The following is a 19858-nucleotide window of genomic DNA, read 5'->3' as shown; positions in this document are numbered from 1 at the left end:
ATTTTATTGTCTCTCATCATTGTATGAGGTAGGCATTAGCGTGAAGGGTCTTGCCCAAGGACCCACACTGGCTGGTGTTATGTGCTCATTTTTGCCCCAAGCGGGATTCGAACCACCGTCTCCCGTACGCCAAACCGATGCCTTACCAACTGATTAAAAAAAAAAATATATATATATATATATATATATTAGGTTAAAATGTTGCAAACAGTACACATCAATGAAAGGTTTGTCGAAGAATATTCAAAATCCAAACGTTCTTGTGTTCACTGAGAAATGCATGAAAAGCTTTTCAAGGGTATGTACTCATTTTGGTTGAATACTCTACTGGATGAGTGAAAAGTTGGTCACGTTTACTTTACGCTTGATAGTCGATTTCATTCATTTAACTAGCAGTTTACTTTTTACTGACCCTATCCATTTTTTTGCCTGTTCATTTCAAATATTCAAATCACAGACTGCAACATACAGAAGAAGCAACAACAAGGTAAATAAGTCTGTGGCAACAGATGTTTATCACAAAAGTGATATTTGAATTCTTAAACTTTGAGGAGCAGTCTTATTGATAGTGTCATACAAAATTGTTATTCAACGTCTTCTACCGTCAGTAACCAGAACAAAAAACTCTTTGTACAAGAACTCATGTTTGTTCCCGGGTTGCTTCCTGTGTATTTTTATTTAGGTTGAAGGGGGCTATTCATTCCTCCTCCTCCCAAAATAGGAGCAGTGGCCAGTCCTATACAAACTATATACTGTACTACAGTATATAGAGCACTACTCCCTACGCTTACTCTAAATAAATAGAAACCTTAAACTACATTGAAAACGGTCACAGTGACTATTAAGCATATACTTACAGTAGAAAGAAATGTACTCCAACTAACCTTGTCAGCAGTAAGCTCTCGGATTTTGATTATCTGAACCCTGAACTTCATGAGCAGAGCTTCGAGGACCATACACTTGCCCTTCCAGTCCTCCTGACTCATGGTCTCCTCGCCTTCCGCCATACTGCCTGTTCTCTGGAACACACACATACAGTATCACACTGACAAATGAAATGAAATGAATGAAATGTACACTAGCATATTTCATTCAGCATTTATTTCATACAGAGCTTTGGAGTGTATGTACAAACAAAGAGGGTGTGTTGTCGCCCAGATGTTTTGCCACAAGCCAACACCTGAAATATTCCAAGGCTGAGCCCAGCTGGACCAGTGTGGGCAGTGGGCGTATCGCTTTCCTGGGCCAAATAAAAAAACACGTACAACCCAAGTTTTCCAGTGCTGTCGTTGGAAAACAGATAAAAGAGAACGACGGATGATAATTTTTAATGGCAGACAAACGCGACAGAGAGCCTGACTTTCTGCTCCATGTAATAACCTCTCATTACCCAGCTGGCGTCTAAGCAAAGAGTCTGAAAACATGCTGAGGACGACTATAAACTGGCTTCCACAGACTTATTTTTGCCACTTTCTGCTGTGGTAAACACTGGGAATTACAAAAAGAGCGGGCAAATGCATATGGGTGCTCTTCTCTTCAAATATACAGTAGCTGGTTCTTTTGTTTCTTAGCGTGAAAGTAATTTTTACATGCAAACAATGCTATTCCACATACCTAGTTTCATAACTAGAATAAAATGTACTTTACAACATGAGAGAAGTTGTATAATTGTTTTCCCTATATGCATGCCTCTTTCTTTTCTCTACAAGAGGCGGAATTTAAAAATATTCTAAGGTACAAGATGACATTTACAAGTTCAAGCAGTAGTTTCATCACTTCATAAAGTACACTGTGGTGAATTATATTATGTGGTTGGCATAAGGGAACGTTTTGCAACCCCTATTGAACCCTATTTTTTTTGTTTCTTTTTGTCCACATGATGACCCTTTCTCTGTGTCTTTATCATTTTCAAACTTACGTCTGGTTAACAGTTCGAAATGCCGTCTTGTTGAAAAGATGAGCCTTTTGGCAGGAGCATAATAATAATAATCATAATAATTGTTATTGTTGTTGTTATAATTATAATAATTCATTCATTCATTAATTTTCTGATCCGCTTAGCCTCACAAGGGTCGCGGGGGATGCTGGAGCCTATCCCAGCTGTCTTCAGGCAGTAGGCGGGGGACACCCTGAACCGGTTGCCAGCCAATCGCAGGGCAAATTATCATGATAAATGTCATTATTATTTTTGTTCTTCTTCTTTTTCTTCTTCTTATTAGTGTCTTTGCTTTTGTGTACTCACATACTGTAGTCAACTTCTATCTCATACAGTGATTCACTAACTAAAAGCCAATCAACGTGATCAATTGTCACTGGTGGCCGATGCCATTTTGCATACTGCGATGAATGTGTCATTTATTCAAATTATGTAGAAAAAACACAATGACACAAAAATCTCTTAACTCTTCACAATTGTAAACATAGTTTTTTTTAAAATTAGGTTTGTTCCTGTTTGTATTCTAAATGTTTGTGCTAGGTTGGTAAATGTGTTCATTTCATTTCATAACACCATGATTGTGGATGGTATGATAAACAATGACTTCTCAGCCAAGTTGTTAACTTGTTTTGGGGTGAAAGTCATGATTTTGATCGATATTCCCTGCAGGAATCAAATATTCTTTACTTAAAACAGAATCTTTTAAAGTTCGCCTTTGGGTCAATTCTATACTCGCTCTTTGAATATACCTTTAACATAATTAGTCTGGAGCAGATTATCAAGGGGTCTAAGAATATTGCATCCATGCAAAAAAAAAAAAAAAAAAAAAAAAAAAAGGCAGAAAAGTCATAAATCAAAATGTTTTCCTAGGTGTGAGGATGGCCAAAGAGTGACAAGGGGTCGCCATGGCCACGTCGGGCTACCATGTAGCTCCGCCCCTGCCTATTTGTTGATATGCAATTACGTCTAAATCAATCTTGATATTACTTACTTATTATAACAAACACTAAGCGTATACATCAAGAAGTTACTCTACATAATATGTGTGGGTCACTGAAACTAAACTTGATTTCAGGAATATGATTATTGAAACAATTGTTAGATTATCTAATCTGATATTTCAACATTTTGCTCATGAATTTAGGCGGCTTTTAGGCAATTGGTGGACTAAAACCCTCAACTATCTGCTTTTCAATGAAAACTATGACTCACAAAGACTATTCACTGTTCGTACAACACTGGTTGGTACCATCGGTCCATTGATGGTAACGGACGTTGGTCGATTTAATATTCAAAAACAAAGCCGCTGTCCACTACAACTGTGACGCGGAAAACAGCGACTATTCACTGTTAGTGCAACACCGGCTGGTACCATCAGTTCATTCATGGCAACGGACGTAGTACTATTAAAATAATAATAAAATAACATTGTCCATTACAACTGTGACGCGAAAAACATCGACTTTCAAAACATGATGTGAATAATTTAAATCTGTCGATATAACAGTTTGGTTTTGTTGAGTCATAACTATTTACAGAGTTTTCCCCAATACAACAATTGAAGTTTCCCCACTTACCCGTGAAAAGAAAAGAAGTGATGGAACACCGCTACACGCGTAATTTCATTTCACGACATGTCCATGTCGAAGTCTATAGAGATCAACTTTCCTGTTTTCATGAGTAAACCATCAACAACTTTCTATTTTCCTAAACAGTTTCAGTGAAAAAAAGTTGGGTTTGCCAACAGACCCAATCAGATATGTGGTGGGCGTTTCAATGCGTGGGAGGAAAAAAAAACCCGTCTGTTTGATTGACGTATAATTTCCACCATTCAGAATGGTGAGCGCTATTCGGAGACAGGACGTACTCTTTGCAGTTTTTGTCGTAGCAGGGGAGTAGTAAAATATCTTTAGCAAAGTCTCTAACGAGTAGATGTTTGCGCTCATGATAGAATGTGTTTTTAATTTGACATCGCGGTCCAACCAGAAGTTGTACCTACTCCTTCACATTATTCTTTATTATGAATACCACTGTACATTGCAAGTCACGCCCTGCTGCAATATGATTGGCTGTTGCATCCACCTAGGCCGCGCCCTCCCGCATACAGGCCGGAAAAGCAGAACGCTATGATGTCGGTGTGACGACGTAATCATAAATCCCAACAATACTCCCCCAAAACATAACCCGAACCAACATGATTATTTTTATTTTTTTTGAAAATGCGATGCACATTTAGAATTGTCATATCTTTTCATCTGCCTTGCCTGCCTTCCCTGCCTTGATGCAGCAGCCAATCACATTGCAGCGGGTATGTACGGCCTGTGATTCAAATGGGATTTATAAAAATAACGTGGGCGATCCCTAGCGGGGAAATGAAGAGAAACATTATGATGAGAGTTTAATTCTGAAACCGTAGATTACCGGAAGTTGTCACGTTATGGAGAGTGACGCAATAGGAAGCTTGAGCGGAGTTGCGGAAAACCAGTGCCGCGTGCAGCAATCTGCAGAAGCCGAGTTCGTCCTATTGATCAGTATTTATATCTTGACATGATTCAAGCTTTTACTTTGTGTCAAAAAATAATAGTTTTATCTTTGGTCTGCTGATATATTACACAGATCGTTACCGCGGTACTAGCGAGGAAAACCTGCGAGCAGCAGCCAATTTATGCTTTGACAGCACTCTAAAAAGTAGTGTTGTAAGTTATGTTTGTGTTCCTGTCGGAAAATTGCATGCTTTACGTGTTTGTTGATGCATATTTTCCTTTGTTGTTTCCTTAAAATAAGGGTCACTGAGCACGTTTGCTGACTTGTTGCTGACTTGCGGATTCAAGGTGCAACATTGTTTTCAAATGCTGAGTTTGAATGCTGCTGTGCTATGGTGGTGAAAAAGAAGAACCCCAAAGTCGAGGCTTTGGTTTTGGACGAAGAGACATTGCACATGCTGTTAGGTAATGTTGTTCAAACCATTGTTTACATTGATTGTTTATGGTGGACACAGTTTTAACCCAAAGGTTCTTCACGTTTCATCATGTCACTCTATTAATGCTGAGGAATGTACCTTTGCCACTAGCATCTCTCTCTGTGGATGGAGGGCACGATGGCGTCAGGCAGGTCGCCAAAACTTTACAGTGCTGTTTAGAGCTGAAAGAGCCAGTGCAACAGATCCAGCAGGTCAAAAAGGTGATCACTAATAAGGCAATGCAGTACTGTCTTTCTATAATTTTTGGCAAAGATGAGTCATGTCGCATCATTGCTCATTCTACATTAGGCTGGTTTGCTGCTGGAGACACTCGACGAAGAGCAATGCGATGGAGAAATCTTAGGAGCTTGTCTGCAGACATTGGCTCTGAGCTACATTTCCCTGCAAGCCAAGAACCCCTTGCGACGTGCCATTACCAGGTGCACAATAATATTTGGATATTCTTGAATTTGTTTCTTTATGAAGAGGAGTGAGGCACATAGTTAATGCAGAAACTCGTATGCCTTATAAGAAAGGAATGGAAAATCAGGCTGCCGGTTTGAATCTCAAGAAGACGTAGGACATCTTTTCCTGACATATCATTCATGCAGATTGAAGTAATTGAACCAGTTCTATTTGTTGCTATGTCTATGCTATGCCCCCCTGCCCCACACACACATTTTTTTTATATTATTAGGCGGTGATCTTAACCACTTCTCTATGGCTGCCAGTTAATTACCTTAATAAACATTAGGTCCTTTTAATGTCCTATTTGTTCCAATACAATCAGCTGAGATATTTCCTTCTAACTATTAAAACAAGAGCTTTAGGGGTTAATTTCGAAGTAGCATCTTACTGGCAGTATGACGTAAGATTTTTTTCAATTGGTCTCATTTATTATTATTATTACTATTATGAGTATGATGATGTTGATGATTATTACTATTATTACCACCTTTATGTATCATTTTTTGTTCCTGTGCACCTGTGCTTAGTGCCCTGAGTTCAGTACCAACCTGGCTTCAGGAACAAACGATAACTTGTCTGTCCAAGTGCCTGTCAGACTCTTTGTCTGATCCAACACCAGACCAATACTCGCATGTTGTGGATGCCATTACTGCCTGCATGGATGGCTTCCCTCTGGGTAAGTGCACATGCCCTTGGCCTGTCTGTTGATTTCTAGTCATATACAGTGTTTCTCTCTGACTGACAACCATACACTGCAATATGACAATTTTCAGGCGAGAGATGTGTCAGTAAACTTCTTCCAGAAGGTTTGTTTTTGATGCTTTGCTCAAAACATTTCTTTTGAAAACGATCCTCCATTGACCCTTTTGTCGTTCATCGTTCTAGTTTTGCAGTTTCTGCACAAGGGATTACGCGAGTATCTTAATCAAAACAGGTTTGTATATACAGTACTGTCATCTGCAATTACAATTTTTACTGTGTAACTTTAATACCTCTCTCATAAACTGTTTATGTCGCCCTCTGCTGTCTAAAAAGGGGCATCGCAGGCCGTCACATAGCTCAAGCCCAGTTGATGCATTCCTGTTTGGCCGCAGTGAAAACATCAATGCTGGTCATCCAGAGGTGCCAAGGTTCAATTAGTTCTGCCATCACGATCCACCAGACACTGAAAGATACACTTAATAGCCTCCTGGACTGCTACATAAGTATCATTACCGATGGTAAGCAACATAGTAGAACACATTTACAATACAATACAATACAATACAATACAATAGATCCTGATTTATATAGCCTGTTTGGGGAAATAGAAAAAACATTTCAGATGTTTTTTTTAAAATTTAACTTAATTTACTAAAAAAACAAACAAACAAAAAAAATCTGTATATGCTGTGCATATTACCAGTGTGGGGGGTACTGTCATACTTGAATATTATACTGATATTTAAATAAATGCTAAACTGATATTCAGCATACAAAGTGGAAACAATGCATTACAACTGTTTTACAGTACTGACATTGCACATTTTTTTCTCTCTCTCCTTGGTATATTAAACCCAGAGGATTTTGTGCAAGCAGTTCAGAGTACATCTGGCATGGCCATTGTCTTATTAATCAGATCTGTGATGGGCTCTGGAGATGAAGTTGCCTTTGTGGTAAGTTTCAATGACTAACAAGCTCCACTTATCTGATTATCTACAGTAACACACACATTGAACTTATTTCAAACTTTCATAGGGGAAAAACTCTTTCAATTCGAAGGCATGAGTGGAACAACACAAAAAAAGCAAAGTTACAGTAAATTTATTGTTTGTTCTTCAGTGACCCCAGTATACATATGTTAAACCAGTGAAGTAATTGAATGTATTTCATGTTGTGTTCTGTCAAAGTTGTTCATGACTAAAATATTCTTCAGTTAAAAAAGCACATTGTGCAATTTCAGGTTTGTAGTTTGCTTCGTAGCTCAGTAAATGGCTTGGACTCTGCCCCCGTGTGGATTAAGAAGAGTTGTGAGAGCTTGTGTACCAGTGCTCGTCCGCCAGGTGTTTCTTTGTATCTGTGTCATGGGGCACTGGCAATGCTGAGTTGGAAAGGCTCCCCCGCAGGCCCACACTGGGAAACACTGCTCCTCTTGGTCCCAAACACACTCCTGGATTTGGATGTCAGGTAATTCATTTGAAAAAGAACAACACACCACTATCACAGGAGAATAATAATTTGTGAGCAAATGTTAGCAAATATTGTCATCACACTACTCGCAAAAAGTTAGTGATATTTGGCTTTTGGGTCGGATTTCACGATGAATCTAAAACGCAATCTAAACCACCACAGGGGAACTTCGTTTTACCTTTCCATTAGTTCAGTCTATCAGTACTTTTTTTCAAGTATGCTTTATTTATATATTTATGTATTTATTTATTTATCTTTTTTGGTTTGTTTTCTTCGGCTTTCATACCTGGATATTGTCCAGTAAGCAAAGCAATATTCATCCTGTACAGTTTATCGCATCCCTATTTTTTATTTTTTTTCATTTGTATGAATATTTTCTTGATATGTCTTATGGTTACAAATGTTTCTGTTTCTTTGTGTGTATTCTTCTATCTCCAGTATAAAAGAGTCCAGTACCGTTTTGCTGGTAGTTCGGGTCCTGATGCTGTGGAGCAGTGCTGCCCTGGACTGCATGCAGGGTCAGAGGGCGCTCTGTGCCCTCAGTCTCCAGCAGTCATTCACTGGCGGCTCTGATTTACACCGACGCCTCCTGGAGCATATCTACTCCCACTGGGAACATCCCTTAGATGGAGTCCGACACCAAACATGCTCCCTGTTTCGCAACCTCCTCCTCCTCCATCAACATACCATTTCTTCTACCTCTGAGTCAAATCCGGACAGCTATGTCATGGAGCTCACGCAAAGACTGTTCCAGCTCGATTGGCACATGCGGGGAAAATACGGAGCCTTGGGCTGCCTTGTGGATCTTTATGGTGCTAGATACCTGCTTCAGATCCAGCCACCGCTTCCTTCACATCTCCTGGGTCTGATGAGTGACCAAACTTTGGCTCCGTATGCCAGTGACCTTCTGGAGAAGCTTTTCATCAGCCATAAAGAACAGCTTGCCGCTGAAGCCTCGACAGAAAAAGGGACCACTGCAGAAGACTGGATGGAGCGTTGGCACCGGATGTGGGTTACGCCCCTACTACAGGTGCTGTGTAGTGCGAGAGTGGATGAGACCACTTACATTCTGGATTATTTCCTACCCAAATTGCTGCGCTGCAGCCCATCGAGTCTGACACACATGGTGCAGGCATTGCAAGACAGACTTTCCTGCTGCAAAGGTAAAAAGCACAAAGACTGACAACCACAATCATCCATCCGTTTTCTGAACAGCTTGTCTTTAGCTGTACCTGCAGTGCTCTGCTACATGTTGTTGCAATGTCCTTTAAGAACCTCTTGGTCATTTCAGATATTTTTTTCTGGATGCTCAACAGATTCAACTGGAAGCAGGGGTGCACTCGGGGCCCTAATGACATGCCTGCGGGCAGCCAGGTCTCAGGGTGTGATACAGACCTCGGCCGAGGGTCTATGTGAGGAACTGGTGCCCTTCAGCCTGGTTCGGCAAGCGCTCATACATAAACATGATCAAGTGAGTACATTTGCATTGCGTCATATCCCTGTTATCTATGTTACATGTAGTTAGTTTTTTTTACAACATATTAATACTGTATGTATGTGACATATCTGCCAGGTGAGAATGGATGCTTTAGGCTTGGTGTGTGAAAGCCACCGAAGCACTGAGGTTTTGACATCACAGGAAATGGATCTTATTCACCACTTCTTGGTTCCCAACCTCAACAGCCAGTCACCAAGTGTCAGACAGCAAGTGGTCAGCCTTTTCAAGAAGGTTAGCTAATTGACCGCCCCCCCCACACACACACACACACACACACACACACACACACACACGCACACACGCGCACACACACGCACACACGCGCACACACATAGAGCATACCGCTTATCTTGTCAGTCAAATCTTGATATTGGGAATTGTGCTCAGCTCGCATTGACTTTTGTCAACTTCTGTTGCACAGATGCTCTGCCGAGTAAAGGACAGTATGCAGCTGTTGCTAAAGAGACAGAGTCAAGAGAGAGAACAGGAGCAAAGAGCCAAAGACCAGCAGAGTATATCTCTTTATAAGGTACAAGATTACACACAATACATAGTTCCCCCTTCATCGTCAGGGTAAATAACAATGTGTTTATGTGCGTGTGTGATAGGAATTTCTGCACAAGTTATGCTCAAAGTTGTTTGATGTTTTGCTTCCTGGAGCTTCTTTCTCGAAATGCATCATGTCCCTCCACTTGCTTGTCCTGCTGGCTGAACTCTTCACTTTTGATGCAGGTATATGCACACTCCTCAGCAACACCAATGGTGACATTTTAGATCAGTAGTTCTTAAGCTGGGTTCGAATAAACCCTAGGGGTTCGGTGAATCGGTCTCAGGGGTTCAACGGAGCCTCTGTCATGGAGGTTAGGACATACTCGACTCAGCATGTCAATTAGTTATTACACACCCACTTGGCCTGGCTGCAGATGATCATTACATTGCTTGTCCAATCAGTGCTGCGGGAAATTTAGTTCGCTCAGTAGTCAACGTGTGACTGTCGTGATAGCATGTCGTAAAATAAAAAAATAAAAAAATTACTTATGTCTTGAAATTCTATTTATTTTTTCTGTTTTTAAGAAATTGTTTTTTTTTTTATGTCTTGAATTTGTAAAAAGTCATATTTTTGTTTTTCACGAATGAAGGGTTCGGTGAATGTGCATATGAACTCATTGGGTTCGGTACCTCTGACAAGGTTAAGAACCACTGTTTTAGATACTTAAGATGTCAAAAGAAGTAAAGCATCATGCTTTTAAAAAAAAAAGCTGTTGAAAGCTTTGTTAGTATGGAAACAGGATGCATATTTTGATGCCTTTGTGCTTTTATTCTGTTTTCAGGGCCTGATGGGTTTGCCCTTGGTGAAGTTGTGACCTCTACTTATGCTCAGAATGTGCTCTACTGTGTTGCAAGCAACTTCATGGAAGTCAAAATGCTGGCTACAACATTGTTATGGAAACTTCCTCTGTCAGCACTGGGACTAGAGGTTGATATGAGGGCTAACGCCTTGTGTAGCACTGCATTTCAAACATCATGTCTATATTACGTTTTATCTTTCTTCCTCACACGCTAACATTTGTATTGTCTACAATTACATTACCGTGTATACAAGACCATATAATACACAGATGCGCATTATTAAAATTGATCTTTCAAATGTTTATCAGTATACCCATTCAGGGTTTTTGTGCGGTCGGAATGAAGTATCTGAAGAAAAACAAACACATTCTGATCCCTTATTGTTCTCTGTGGGGTTAGGAACCAGACGTGATGCGTGGTCTACTTCAGGCTGCGCTAGATCTGAGCACCAGCACCAAGCCCTTTGACAGTGTAACGGCTGCCCACCTGCTCAACCTGCTGCTCCACCAGCCCAATTTGAGTATGGCACTACTGCATTGTGCCCAGGAGCAGGGATTTGACTTCCAGCATCCCTCCTCATTGCCACAGGCACCTAATGTCCAGGAGCTTAACACTTTATCTGGTATAAGATGGTATTCCAGAGCCAAAGAATGACACGTTAATGTGAAAAAGACAGAAATTATATTATCTACAAGATGTTGTCTCTCCGCAGTGGTGCAGTTCTTGCTGTGCTGTCTGCAGTCAGAGGTCTCCAAAGCGGAGTGTTGCCTTTTGCAGGCAGCAGCTTCCTATCCTCTCTACGGCCGGGCCCATTGCATCACTGCGGTCCTTCGGAATCTCAACACAGAGTGAGAGCGACCACAGCATTTGCATCCTCACATCTCTTTTTTATTTTCAATTAAATAATGTATTGACTTTATTAGTTCTCACTTGAATTGTGTGGGTGCGTGCGTGTGGGTGTCTGTCTAGGTGTTTACGTCACACAGAGGAGTGGAGGCGACTGGTGTCGGAGCTCATCGCCACCTGTTACAGATTGTCAGATGTGGTTTCTCCTGTTGTCCAGAGCTCTTCCCCTGAGGGTCTCATCCCCATGGATGTTGGCACAGGTAATTTCGGTTTGCGCTGTGACTGATTACAAATTGGCTGAGCCATGTGCCCATTTTTTTCTGAAGGCATGCCCTGTTAATGAGATATACATCAGAAAGTTATATATCCCGTTTTCTCAATTTTTTGTGAACCCTGACCCCCCCCAATTTACCATGTATGATAACAGAATGAGAATGAATTAAAATTATTTTTTAATGTTGAAATGTTGGGTATCCGAAAAATATGTTCATTCTTGTGCAGTTAATACAGCACTTAGAAACAAAGGAGGGGGACGGGGAATTACAGTGTTGAAACTGCGACCAGGATTTCAACATAGGCTCACTTTACCGATAAAGTTTTGGTTGCGTGGAACTATCATAGTCTACTTGCGCATTTATGGCCACTCATTTAGCAGAAGCATGCATTGGTTAAAGATGTTGCATCACAACGGTGGAATTAGTAATGCCATGTATTTTTTTAATGACATTTATTTATACCTCCGTTACTCCCATCTCGTATGTGTGTGTGTGTGTGTGTGTGTGTGTGTGTGTGTGTTCTCGTTTATGTATGGTTGTGGGGACATAAAATTGTTTACACAGTCACGTCCTGGGGACCAGTGACCGTCTGGGGACAAAAAAGCTGGTCCCCATAAGAATAACATACAAAAAGCATCAGGGGGGCTGCCCTGAATATGCCTGTGAAGTTTTTAGCAAAGGCCCACAAGTCACCATTTTTGCTGATTGTTTGTGTGTGAATGGTGCTCAGCAGCCCCCCACATGGTTATTCGGTGCTATTGCACTCACTGCTCCACACACACACTTTGCATATGCCCCGCCCATTTGGTCCCCTAATGGAAGGATTTTTACAAGTGGGAGGGTGTGTGTGTGTGTGTGTGTGTGTGTGTGTGTGTGTGTGTGTGTGTGTGTGTGTGTCTGTACAGTAACAGACACATCAGCGGGACTTCAGAAGATCTTGCACGAAATTCAGCCAAGGGACACCAATGATTTCTTCACCTGCGCCAGAGAGCTGGATACACAAAATGAAGAGGACCAGGAAGAAACTCAGATTGCACGCATAGTGTCACCTGACACCAGTGAGTGACACACATCATAAGAGCACCCCCACCTCTTTTAAAATCACATCAGAAAGCACAGTTGTCACCTTCGACATACTGTAGTACTTAACTGAGTATTCCAGCAAGGGTCTAGAGCTGGCCAACATGCATCTAATAATTTGCTAATCAGCTCTTTTCCTGCCTCGGTGCGTCCAGCACCTCACCTATCAGACAATTTTGTTTTCAAAGGTCTTCCATGAAATTTACTTTTACATAGAGTTATTTTCACATCGCTTTGACAAATGGGAGGATTCGTAATTTACTGTATCACAAAATGGGGAGCCTCTTTTTGCAAGCCATACTTAGCTGTCACCTGAAACATCCATTCTGCTCACTTCAAGACTAGTGTGACTCGACAGCCCGGTGGTGAAGTTCTGCTGTTCATGAGTGAAAATTCAATTGATGCCTTTCTCGTCTTTTTCGAAGTTTGCTTTTGTCCTCTAAATTTTGGTCTTTTTTAAAAACAAGTAGCTGATCGCCTAATCAAGACAACTCAAACTCGGCTACAAGAAACTATGTTTTGATACGTGTGTGTGTGTGCACGTGCGTGTGCGCGTGTGCGTGTGCGTACCATACAAATACATTTGCATAATGAGGGCCAATACAAGATGTGTATCAAACATTGTGCCTCAACGAATATAATAATGTTGCCTTTTAAATGGAAGTGTCAGAGTTATTGATGTAAATATTGGTTGGCTCATGGACTACATAACATTGACATAGTTTCCTCTTATTTCGATATTCTGTTGGAGCTGAATAAGGTAACCAAAATAGTTGAAATGCTGGAGCTCGTTAGTACTCATACAGGTTCACCAAATATTATGCAAGTTACTGTGGTAATGTGGGGGTATATTTGTTTTGTGGCTTTTGCGATGGGGTGGGACGCTTTATGCTAAGTCAAGTTGGCCTTACTAAACAACCACACAATGTGAGTGTCATATGACTCAGATCATTATTGTTGCTTCTAGCTGCTATGTTAGTGATGTCCTGATGGGGGCATTGGTTGTCCTTTTTTGTTGTACCACCACTATTTCTGTATCTCGGTAAAGTGATGAAACTTCCTTTTTCCTTTTGTGTGTATTTGTGCACGTGTCCGTGCATGTGTGTGGGCATGCTCCAGGTGGCGAGGGCTACAGGGTGACAGCCCAGATGGTGCTGGTGTGTTGCTGGCGGAGCATGAAGGAAGTGGCCATGCTGCTGGGGCAGCTGTGTCAGAGTCTACCACTGCACTATACCAATGACAACACACACACACATCCTGGGCTCATCACAGAGGAACAGGTAAAATCGAGAATATATGCCTTCACACTTGCCCGACAAGTATTTTTTTTTGTCTGCCATTACCTTGTGTTGCATTTTACTTGAAATGAGTAAAACTATGAAGATTGAAGTCCATCATTCAAACAACTGACTACATAGAAGTTTAAATAATAGTAAATGACCATCATAGCATGTCAGTACAGTGAAACTACTCCATAACAAAATCATGTTTGCAGCAAGAAATTTTTCACAACAGGGGGTTTTTCACTGTAGCAAATTTTATCTCAGATGTAAACACACACACACACACACACACACACACACACACACACACACACACACACACACACACACACAAAACATATATGTGTGCCCTTAATTTTTATTCCAATACTGTACGTAGTGCATAAATATGAGCATACACTTATTTGATATTGTTTAACATTAACTTACAATTTTTTTATATTAATCACTCCACTTTGTTGGTTTAAAAAAGTCATTTATACTCTTTTATAAAAAAGGTTTCAATATCTATAATTTGATTTCAAACTTTACTTCTATAAAATGTACCTGAAGCATAACAGTACTGTAATGAATATGTCTACTGTATACAGTACTGTAACACCTTATGAATGTGTAATTAATAAATTTAATGATACAAAACTAAGAAAAACCCCACCCAAAATTACATTTTTTGGTGATGTTGTAAAGCGACATTCGAATTTTCTATCCATTCGTGAAAATAAAAGTATTGATTTGTTAATTTTTAATCTGATTTAAATTGCAATTTAAATCAATGACTTTTTTAAATCAAACAATCCTAATCCCAAAGACACTTCATACTGTACAGTAGTGTACTGTTTAGCCAATGTACAGTTGTGCACAAAGAGAAAAAAAGGGAAAGAAATTGTGACATTTACGATCAGCATTCACTTTCACTTACATCAATTTCTTGGATAATGTCTTTTATTTTGCTTCCTCCGTCTTTCATTTTGATCAGTTTTACCCTCTCTTCCAGCGTCAGAGCTCTTCTTGTCTTAGCTGCTTGGCCTCCAAAGGTCCGTTTTGTAGCCATTTTAGCAATGCAACGAAATACTTCCTGGAATGCTGTGCATGTGTAAACCAGTGTGGTGGTTGCTGTTGCAGTTTCGGAGCGAAGCAGCAAAGGTCGCTTTTGGCTGAGGTTGGATTAGACTTTTGCGAAAGGCTTGTTTTCATTGTAGTGAATCTCGTCGCGAGGCAAGATCAGAGAAAAAGATTTCGTATAACGGAACAGGTGGATTTTTCGTCATAGGGGGAGCAGAAAAGTGGGAATGGCTTTAATGCATGAACATTTTTTCACACTAGGGGGTATTTTCACCCATGTTGAGGAGTTTCACTGTAATGTATACATTTTATTGTGTAACTCTCAACTTAACTCGGTTTTATTTCTTAAGCACTTCAGGGTACAAAGAAAAGCAGTGCTGTTCATAATAATGATTCATCCTAAAACACAATGAATAATATTAATAGCCATCATAATGACAATAATAACATGAACAATAACACATGGAAAAACATTATTTTCTACTTATTGTCAGTCCTAATACTTCTAATTTTCCGGGTAATTTTCACAGAACGTTCCTTTAAGGTTTATTTATTGTCCTTTGAGCTTCAGGCCTCAGTATATCTCAGAGCAGGGGTGGGCACTTAATTTGAAAAGGGGCCACATGATACATTTTCCGTGGACCAAACCAACATGCTAACTCCAATTTTGTCTGTATTATTTTTTAATGTATTTCAAAATAAGCACATTTTCTTGTCTGCTGTGTGTATAGATGTGATATGCATTTTTATATTTCTGAAAATTTGAACCAAATTTTAAGCAGTCATTCAAATTATAGCTTTACAATTTAAAAAATTATCACAATTTTGTTCACTAACCAACTCATATTATCTTTTCCAAGTCAAGACTCAATTATATATAGAGAAGTCTCCCCATTATATATTATTGAGGGTGATGTGGAATGATACACCGATGATTCATAATGCATCCAATATATGAAACTGTAGATTTGCATACAGAATTATTCGGCCGAATTTTCTTGGCCCTCTTCCCTCCTCCGTGCAGGAAATGAGAATGTTGCTAACATTAGGACCACTGTTGCCATTTTTGCTAGTCTCTTTTTTCGGAAAAATAGTTGCTAGACGGGGGGAAAAGTCTCAAAAAAAAGCAAAAACACTGCGACCCAAGTCATAGCACTTGCTCACTGCCTTTCTTGTACTCGTGTCCAAATGTGCACATAAAAAGCACAACTTTCACAATAAAAGAACCCCATATTTTACATTTTACTTTGACTTCATGGTCACTGTGACGGCCGGTCAAAGGCTGTGGTCTGGTCGGATGTGGCCTCTGGGCCGTACTTTGCCTCCGCCTAACTGAGCATGAGCCATGGCATTAGCATTTAGCATTAGCAGATAGACAATATGCAGCTACACTACGTATGAACCACTCTCAGTGACGCTCTCTCTAACTCTATTGTAGTAGCAACACAAGAAAAAAAATATTCTGGACATGAACACATTGTTACTCGTAAATAAGGTCTTAAATTAACAGATTAGCTACAGGATATTGATATCTAATTATGAATGGATATTTATTCATGATTGGAAATTATAATCCAAGTTAACTATTAGACCTTTTGAATTATTTATCATAAATATAAGATATATCTCAGAGCAGGGGTGGGCACTTAATTTGAAAAGGGGCCACATGATACATTTTCCGTGGACCAAACCAACATGCTAACTCCAATTTTGTCTGTATTATTTTTTAATGTATTTCAAAATAAGCACATTTTCTTGTCTGCTGTGTGTATAGATGTGATATGCATTTTTATATTTCTGAAAATTTGAACCAAATTTTAAGCAGTCATTCAAATTATAGCTTTACAATTTAAAAAATTATCACAATTTTGTTCACTAACCAACTCATATTATCTTTTCCAAGTCAAGACTCAATTATATATAGAGAAGTCTCCCCATTATATATTATTGAGGGTGATGTGGAATGATACACCGATGATTCATAATGCATCCAATATATGAAACTGTAGATTTGCATACAGAATTATTCGGCCGAATTTTCTTGGCCCTCTTCCCTCCTCCGTGCAGGAAATGAGAATGTTGCTAACATTAGGACCACTGTTGCCATTTTTGCTAGTCTCTTTTTTCGGAAAAATAGTTGCTAGACGGGGGGAAAAGTCTCAAAAAAAAGCAAAAACACTGCGACCCAAGTCATAGCACTTGCTCACTGCCTTTCTTGTACTCGTGTCCAAATGTGCACATAAAAAGCACAACTTTCACAATAAAAGAACCCCATATTTTACATTTTACTTTGACTTCATGGTCACTGTGACGGCCGGTCAAAGGCTGTGGTCTGGTCGGATGTGGCCTCTGGGCCGTACTTTGCCTCCGCCTAACTGAGCATGAGCCATGGCATTAGCATTTAGCATTAGCAGATAGACAATATGCAGCTACACTACGTATGAACCACTCTCAGTGACGCTCTCTCTAACTCTATTGTAGTAGCAACACAAGAAAAAAAATATTCTGGACATGAACACATTGTTACTCGTAAATAAGGTCTTAAATTAACAGATTAGCTACAGGATATTGATATCTAATTATGAATGGATATTTATTCATGATTGGAAATTATAATCCAAGTTAACTATTAGACCTTTTGAATTATTTATCATAAATATAAGATTGAGAGCAACACTTACAGTGCATGTACCATTAGTTACCTTGAGGCAAAGCTCAGGTAACATCTAAGGCTGGTTTTCAAAGTTGGAAACAGATGTGACTTGATAACAAAAATATGTGACTCTAACCGGCCTTGACTGTCATTGTGGATATGTGCAAGTCTAGACTTTGATTGTACTTGCCCCCAAACCACTGTGGTACCTCCCCGGGGGGATCTGCTCTGCTCCGTTATAAATACATGTCGTCTATTTTTGACAGAACAAATTAAGTGAGACAGGAAGTCCCACACAAAACTTGAAAGAATACATTGAAGCGGTTGTAGGATGGATCAGATGAATCCTCTTTGAGTTTTTAAAGAAGCAGCAGCTGAACCAATGTGAAGATGTGCGTTCACGCACGTGTGTGTGTGTGTGTGTGTGTGTGTGTGTGTGTGTGTGTGTGTGTGTGTGTGTGTGTGTGTGTGTGTGTGGCGTATGCATGACAAATTAAAATGTGGCTTCATTCAAATAAATGACCAGTCGCCTGAGTACAACTCTTGCAGTACGATTATATTGTGCATACTAAACCCGATGAAAGGCGTCCGGATGGAGACGTGATGCTGGTCGAAGTAAAGGAGTTCCCCTTCTTTCATGTGCTAGCTCTGACCTTCAGCAGTGACAATTAGACAAGTAAAACATGAATAGACGATGGAAATAATGACCCCGCTAAAAAGATAAAGTTGTCCTAAGGCAGTTGGTCAACTGTAGTGCATGCACTCCACTCCCCAATAGTAGTGCTTTATTTAATTTTATCTTTCACCAATTGATTTGTTCTTATTTTACATCATTTAAAAAAAATCAACAATTGTCACAATCAACTAGACCAGTTTGTTTGACCTTTTCATAGTTGTGTTGACCTCTCATTAAAGCTTAAATATTATATATGTTAAAATAAAATTAACCAAATTCAGCCTTTTTTGAATACCACATATCGACCAATATGAAATACATGTACTTACTTCGTGATACACTTTTCAGCCATCTCGCCCTGTCGTAGTGTTGTGGCACAAGAAATCTACATAAGACTTTTTTCTCATGTGGAATTGGAATCCATGCCGTCTGTTACATATATGGTATCACTGTGTTGTAACAAAACATTCTGACTTCAACTTTATCTTACTCTGCGAAATTTGCATTTTTTTTTTTTTTGTCGGAATGAGTGAATTTGTAAAGGAAGAGTCTGTATTATGACCGCTGTTCTTTTTTTAAAATTCATTTTCCGCCTTTTGCAACAAAACATAATGTTGGAGGGGCTTTGTGCTCTGCCGGCGAGGCTGTACAATTAACATCTTTCCTTGTTAGCGTCAGGCTTTCGTTTAAAGCGCGACCCTGCTGCTTTAACGACCGCGATCCTCCACCCTTTCTACTGCATTCTTTGTAAATCGCTTCCACCTCCAGCATGAAAAACTCCGGGCACCTCAAACGTCTACACTCAGACAAACTAGCGCCGGAATAGTTGTCTGAGTGGTTCAGCATGTTAACAAGAGAGCCAGACAAAGAGTGCGTTTGCCTTTGTAGGGGGTAAAGGCTGTGTTTGCGTGCGTGTCTGGTTGTTTTTACCCATTGACTGCGCATTTAAACTCTCAGAGTTGGTGGGAAGTGTATGTGCTGAATGTATGTCTTCTTGCCCGGTGTTATTTGAACACGGGTGTGATACTTAGATTGATTGTCATCCACTGCATACATTTTGCCTTTCGAGGGACAAAACCAAGCAATTCACAGTGTTAGCTGCATGATGAAAACACTAAATATCCTGTGGCCCTTATAGTATGGGTCTTAATTTTAGTCAAAATACATCATGTTAATTGAATAGGCAGAACAATAAACGCCATCTGTACATATCTCTCAGATCATAGCAACTACAGTACTTTGTATTCGAAAATATGACGTCGCTGATGGAGACTTTGGCTGAAGTGGTGTGTATTATTGCGTAAGAGGAAAAGCTGACCCGCTCTTCCTTCGTGGCGTCATTTTCTTCTTTTTTCTCAACTATTTTTGTAGTCGACACTATGTGTGAGCGAGTAGTTTGTACGTGGCATTGGCGGTCTTTGGGGTGACTCCTGCTGTGCTTGGAAAGTTGGGTGCAGGCAAAATCATTCGGCCCTACCGCAGTGATGACATGCATGAGCACACGCGTGTAGTGTGTGAGTGCTTATGTGGAACTAAGACATGTCTCTGTCAGCCAGCATTGTGTGTTACATCTCCGTTGGCCCGGTAACAGTGCAGATGTTTC

At 40.0% G+C, this 19858-nt stretch overlaps 2 protein-coding genes across 4 annotated transcripts in view; one reads left to right on the top strand and one right to left on the bottom strand.

Moving 5' to 3' along the window:
* Positions 1 to 3675, bottom strand: part of plekhh2 (pleckstrin homology domain containing, family H (with MyTH4 domain) member 2) — a 29790-nt gene extending 26115 nt beyond the window's left edge. Inside the window, exons 1-2 of the mRNA XM_019881885.1 lie at positions 3514 to 3675; positions 885 to 1019 (exon numbers count right to left, since the gene is read on the bottom strand). Coding sequence (XP_019737444.1) covers positions 885 to 1007 — 123 coding nt within the window. The 5' untranslated portion in view covers positions 1008 to 1019; positions 3514 to 3675. The remainder of the gene's footprint in view (positions 1 to 884; positions 1020 to 3513) is intronic.
* A 721-nt stretch (positions 3676 to 4396) lies between these two features.
* Positions 4397 to 19858, top strand: part of thada (THADA armadillo repeat containing) — a 79908-nt gene continuing 64446 nt past the window's right edge. Inside the window, exons 1-22 of one of the 3 annotated variants that reach the window (XM_019882018.1) lie at positions 4397 to 4450; positions 4553 to 4632; positions 4721 to 4884; positions 5007 to 5116; positions 5205 to 5335; positions 5891 to 6039; positions 6137 to 6169; positions 6249 to 6297; positions 6399 to 6583; positions 6924 to 7018; positions 7306 to 7529; positions 7971 to 8695; positions 8849 to 9003; positions 9106 to 9261; positions 9452 to 9559; positions 9639 to 9762; positions 10362 to 10507; positions 10780 to 11002; positions 11093 to 11228; positions 11350 to 11486; positions 12407 to 12559; positions 13701 to 13861. In XM_019882018.1, coding sequence (XP_019737577.1) covers positions 4812 to 4884; positions 5007 to 5116; positions 5205 to 5335; positions 5891 to 6039; positions 6137 to 6169; positions 6249 to 6297; positions 6399 to 6583; positions 6924 to 7018; positions 7306 to 7529; positions 7971 to 8695; positions 8849 to 9003; positions 9106 to 9261; positions 9452 to 9559; positions 9639 to 9762; positions 10362 to 10507; positions 10780 to 11002; positions 11093 to 11228; positions 11350 to 11486; positions 12407 to 12559; positions 13701 to 13861 — 3273 coding nt within the window. In that variant the 5' untranslated portion in view covers positions 4397 to 4450; positions 4553 to 4632; positions 4721 to 4811. Of the gene's footprint in view, positions 4633 to 4720; positions 4885 to 5006; positions 5117 to 5204; positions 5336 to 5890; positions 6040 to 6136; positions 6170 to 6248; positions 6298 to 6398; positions 6584 to 6923; positions 7019 to 7305; positions 7530 to 7970; positions 8696 to 8848; positions 9004 to 9105; positions 9262 to 9451; positions 9560 to 9638; positions 9763 to 10361; positions 10508 to 10779; positions 11003 to 11092; positions 11229 to 11349; positions 11487 to 12406; positions 12560 to 13700; positions 13862 to 19858 lie in introns of all 3 variants that reach the window. The other 2 variants (XM_019882017.1, XM_019882016.1) reach the window with 2 other exon arrangements.

Source organism: Hippocampus comes, unplaced genomic scaffold (genome assembly GCF_001891065.2).
Source record: "Hippocampus comes isolate QL1 unplaced genomic scaffold, H_comes_QL1_v1.1 scaffold36, whole genome shotgun sequence".
NCBI classification, from domain to species: Eukaryota; Metazoa; Chordata; class Actinopteri; order Syngnathiformes; family Syngnathidae; genus Hippocampus; species Hippocampus comes.
This window is presented reverse-complemented; position numbering and strand designations above follow the sequence as displayed.